The following is a 5,328-nucleotide window of genomic DNA, read 5'->3' on the forward strand; positions in this document are numbered from 1 at the left end:
AGAAATGGGTTATAGGTGCGGGCACGGATCGTTTTATTTTATTTTCTTTATCCTAAAGTGAAAATTATTGAAATAAATACAAAATAAAAATAAAAATAAAATGGTATTACAGTCTTTTTACCTGAGTTAGAGACGAACCATATAAGTTTTAGAAACTCTAGTGACAATGTTCATTAAAAAAATTAATAAGGACTAAATTTGTAATATTTGATAAACCACATGAACCATTTATTACAAATGACAATTTTTGCTACATTATCCTGTAACAGGACATAATTAATTAGGGACCATTTTTATTAAAAGTTGTATAAGGACTTTTTTCGTAAAATTTAAGGAGTTGCTCCGTATGTTCCAAAATTATTATTCGCATATAAAAATACACAAATTAAGAAAAACATTAATTACTAATAACTTTATTAAATTAAAAGACAGAGTTATCATTTGTTGCATCTAATTTATATGTTATTGCATTTAATTCTATGATAGTTTAACTAATAACAAGAAATATATTGATAAAAAAATATTTATTTTTAAAAATAAACTTTTATTTTAGGATAAACAAAATGAAAATATAAACTACTAATATGGACCGAAGGAATATGTAATAAGGAAATTGGCAAAACACCAATGGGTTAAAACCTCTAAATATGTATTCGAATGCGTTATACCTCCTAAATTGGTTACCAAATAAATTTATATTATTATTATAATAAATCAATTTTTAATAGTATTTGGCATCTTAATTAAGTTAAAATTTTATATAAAAAATGTTTACAAGTATACGGAACATGTATAAACAAGTATTTATGTTGTTATCCATCGTTCCTAACACTATGCATGTATATCTTATCTACTAAAATCATCTTATTAGGGAACAGTCTTTCTAAATATAATTTAGGTGATGTAGTCATAATTTATAATTATAAGATTAACAATATTTTAACTAGCAAACAAAAAGAAAATATAAATATATTAAAAACAAATCAACAAACAACAAAAAGAAAACTGTTTAAATAGCGCTGATTTACGTGATTCTCGCTTCAAACCCCAAAGCTTCTTTCTTTTCAACGCTCTCAGTTGCAAGCACTACCAAAACAAAACTATTTTTTCAATTTGAAGATGATGACAATGATATCCATAAATCATTTCAATCATGAACAAGAACCCACTTCGATAATCGCTCCATTTTGTATCTAATCCGTCAAACTGAAACGAAAACGAAGCGATAATGGAATTCCCTCCAAGTTTTTTCAAAGGGTTTACTTCTTCTGAGGAGTATGCGTTGAAGGAGATGATGATGATGAGAGGGGGTTGTGGTCGGACGACGTCGTCTTCTTCATTGGTGTTGGATAATGAAAGGGGAGAGATAGTGAGAGCTCTGGTTAGACCTGGCAGTATTCATCATCATCATCATCATCATAATTCTCATGTTCATCATCATCAAAAGGGGGCAAAAGCAGAGAAGGCTTTAATGGCTTTGAGGAATCATAGCGAGGCGGAGAGACGGCGGAGAGAGAGAATCAACGGCCATCTCTCTATGCTTCGTAGCCTCATTCCAGGCACTACTAAGGTCAATTTCGTTTCTTCTCTAATAATGTTAGAATTTTTGTTGGTTTTTTCAGATAATTTATCATGGTGTTTGAATATTTGATTCGATTACTAATTTCTGGTCAAATATGTATCTGGGTTTACTTTAAATTAGTTCTATCGGTTTTTATAAATCGTTTTAGGCACTTCCCATGGCCACATTTTGACTTTTGAGGTCAATCTTATTTGTTGTTAAAGGCTGAATTTAGCATGAATTTCCCCCATATTATACACTTATAGATTTCTATTTATCGCACTTGTCATAAAAGAATAATGTGCTTCTCAAGATTTTCCAAAAAATTGAACATTTGGCTTCAATTGTCATCAATAAAAGACGATTTGCGGGTGGGTGTTCCTTCCATGTTCCTATTCCTTTAGCAAAGTGCCTTTTTTCCTTTGGGAAGATAAAGCATCTAAACACCCCTTCTTTATGCTTTATTGAAAGAAAAAAGATAATTGATATGAATGTAGAATTTCCTAATTATCCATAACCTTAATCATTGATTACCTTATTATTTGAAAACATAAATTCGAAGACCCATTATGTTATATTGGAAGGAAACTATTTATTGAGGTAAATGTAAAACTACCTAATCATCCTTAACTTCATAAAAAGAAGGTTCTGGGTTGGGTTCAAAATCTACCCCATTTGATTTTCACCCTTTTATCAAACAACCCGATACAAATTTTTTTTTTTAGTTGTCAAGAAGTCAACGTTATACCAAGATATTATATCTAAATTTCTTTTTATGAACAAACAGATGGACAAAGCATCATTACTAGCCGAAGTCATCTCCCATCTAAATCAAATGAGGAAAACAGCCACCGAATCCACCAAAGGCGTTCTTATACCAATGGACATCGATGAAGTAAAAGTCGAACAACAAGATGACACCATTGGTCTCAATGGATCCTCATATTCCATTAAAGCCTCTTTATGTTGCGAGTATAAACACGAAGTCCTCTCAGATTTGAAAGAGGCCATCGATGGACTCCATTTAAAAACAATTCGGGCAGAAATTGCAACTTTAGGAAGCAGAATGATTAACCTTTTTGTAATTACGGGTAGCAAAGATGATGTGAACATCAAGGATGTTGTGAGTTCGGTTCGCCAAGCTCTCAAATCGGTGCTTGATAAGTTTTATGCCTCACAGGAGTTCTCGGAAAACAATGCGCTTTCAAACAAAAGACGGAGGGTGTCATTTTTTACCCCTGAAAACTCTTCTTCTTTAGGAGACTTTTGGTAAATGAAGTGATATCTGCAAGGCCCCATTTGTTACGCAGAACAGGACAGGACAGAATAGTAGTAGTTCAGTTGTATGTGAAAAAGTCGAAAATTTCTTCCTCATAGTCATGTCCCGTGTAACAAACGGAGCCTAAATAGATTGTGTTTCTATGTGTTTGGGCATACGAAATCAAATTTAACATATTTCGTTTCTGATTTAGAAATGGAAGGTCATTTGTACGATAGTTAAACATAATATGTATGTCGAACAAGTTATTGTAAGTTTTAGTTGTAGATAATGAAATCATTACATAGATCTCTGTTCATCATTCTTCTTTTCATGATAGATGGTATATATGTTATGATATTGGGTTAAGTGTGCAAGACATAGTAATTTACTTTCATTTTTATTTTTTGGATATTAAAATATTTGTTATGAATCATATGGATAATAAGTATTTTTAATTTCTGGAAAGTATCTTATTTTAGGAAATTATCTTGTTTCAATTTTTAAATTTGGTAATTGGGATCATTTAGTATTTGAGTCGATTTGGGTGATCTTTGTTTCTATATTAGAGTCTTTTGTTTATCCGTATATAAAGGGTAGTTGTTCATTAAATATAAATTATGCTTGAAGTCAATTGCCTTTAATCTGTTAGAATAGTTTAACCTAGTCTCCTCTCATACGAGATTAGGCATTAGTAATACTTACAGCTACAGGAAGCACAAATATAGGTCTGTCACGAGATTTAGATCTGGGGCCGTAACAAATTTGATATCACAGCCACTCGTGATGTCTACTCAATAGGAAGAATTAATGAAGAAGCTAGAAGCATTCATGGTCCAGCAAACTCAAAATACGCGTGAACTGAAAGGGGGGAAATCGAAGCCTTGTAGGCCAAGCATGCGACACTGGAAGAGAGTTTAATTATCACAATCCCAAAACAAGGTCAACAAAAAGGGTCTGAAGCAAGCGAGGAAGAAAAAGAGATGGACCAGCAATTTGAAGATAGCAGCGAACTAGGCCAAGGAAGGGGCAAGGGCATCGGTACTGACAATGCACCAGAAGAAAAGACGACGGGTTCCTTCATGATGTTAGGTTGAGGCAGGGGGTCGTTTGGATGAAGCCCCTTAAGAACAGGACATGGAGTAGGAAAAGGGTTTGATTCTTGGTGCAATGCAGAACCACAATCACTCAAACACCACTGGGATTTCCACAAAGCCGAAGGATCGGGACCCATCGGCGTATTGAACAAGAACATGTACATAAAAGTTGGGATGAATTTGATGAAGGAGGTTACCGTGGCGATTGGGTGCCTGACAATCGGGTGTCTAGATTAGTCAAGATGGAGTTTCCGGTGTATGAGGGCAAGGGTGACCCACTCAAATGGTTACATAAGTGTGAGGAGGACTTCTTCGAAGAACAGCAAACACCGCCGGAGGCTTGGGTCCACCAAGCAACTTTCGCCCTACAGGGCCGGGCAAGCGGGTGGTACTGAAACCTGAGAAGGATGAAAAATCATTTGAATTGTGTTACGTTTTCAGAAGAGTGCAAAATCCGTTTCGGCTCGCCTATGAGCTTGAATCCCTTAGGGGAATTAACTCGGCTTCGACAAGTTAGGACAGTAGAAGAGTACTGTGAAAGCTTCGAATTGTTGTTGGGTAGGACGACGAGGGTTACACTAGAGCAAACCATTTGACACTTTTGTGCGGACTAATAAACGTGATAAGATATGAGGTTGAATTTGCGAGACCCATAACTCTATACTATGCCATGAATCTAGCCAGACAAATTGAGTTTAGGGTGGCAGAAGCAGGACAACCAATAGGTGTTGGGCCTACAGAAACCAAACCTCGGTTGCAAGCCAAAAATGAGAGTCAGCAGGAAAAGGAGGAGCTGGAAACTACAAAACTGAAACATTGAATCCGACTTGGAAAAAACTAACGACCGCATAAATGGCAGAGAGGCAGGCAAAAGGCATGTTCTTCAACTGTGATGAAATATTCTCGATTGGGCATAAATGTGCCAAACTCTTTTGCATCATGATGGAGAATGAGGAAAATGACGCTAATGGGTGACTATTGAGCTTGAGGACAAACTCAATGAGGAGGAGAGCACTAATGTTATAAATCACACGGATAATAAGTATTTTTAATTTCTGGAAAGTATAGAATTTTAGGAAATTATCTTGTTTTAGTTTTTAAATTTAGTAATTAGGATCTTTTAGTATTTGAGTCGATTTGAGGGGTGTTTGTTTCCATGTTAGAGTCTTTTGTCTATCCCTATTTAAAGGGTAGTTATTTATGAAATGAAATTATGCTTGAAGTCAATTGCTTTTAATCTCTTAGAATAGTTTAAGCTAGTCTCCTATCATAGGAGATTAGGCGTTAGTAATACTCACGGCTTCAGGAAGCACATGTACAGTGTCCTGTTAAAGCCTTGACCAAGCCAATGATGCTTAGCTTGTCTTTTCAAATGATCAGCGACACTGGGACTGAGACACGGCCCGGACTCC

General features: G+C 35.2%; 1 protein-coding gene across 1 annotated transcript; it reads left to right on the forward strand.

Moving 5' to 3' along the window:
• Positions 1–1,052: 1,052 nt before the first annotated feature.
• Positions 1,053–3,138, forward strand: LOC145070753 (transcription factor bHLH30-like). Its single transcript, XM_079017713.1, has 2 exons — positions 1,053–1,570; positions 2,349–3,138. Exons 1-2 carry the CDS (start codon positions 1,229–1,231, stop codon positions 2,832–2,834), a joined length of 828 nt encoding a protein of 275 aa, XP_078873839.1. The 5' UTR covers positions 1,053–1,228; the 3' UTR covers positions 2,835–3,138.
• Positions 3,139–5,328: the final 2,190 nt, after the last annotated feature.

The sequence above is a fragment of the Lactuca serriola genome, chromosome 8, assembly GCF_051521515.1.
Source record: "Lactuca serriola cultivar US96UC23 chromosome 8, Lser_US96UC23_V15, whole genome shotgun sequence".
Lineage (NCBI taxonomy): Eukaryota > Viridiplantae > Streptophyta > Magnoliopsida > Asterales > Asteraceae > Lactuca > Lactuca serriola.

What these genes read in the sequence shown, in the direction of transcription:
- LOC145070753 (XM_079017713.1), top strand. Translation starts at nt 1,229, where the DNA reads ATGGAATTCCCTCCAAGTTTTTTCAAAGGGTTTACTTCTTCTGAGGAG. An exon ending in TCATTCCAGGCACTACTAAG is followed by an intron (nt 1,571 to 2,348) that starts GTCAATTTCGTT and finishes ATGAACAAACAG; the next exon opens with ATGGACAAAGCATCATTACT.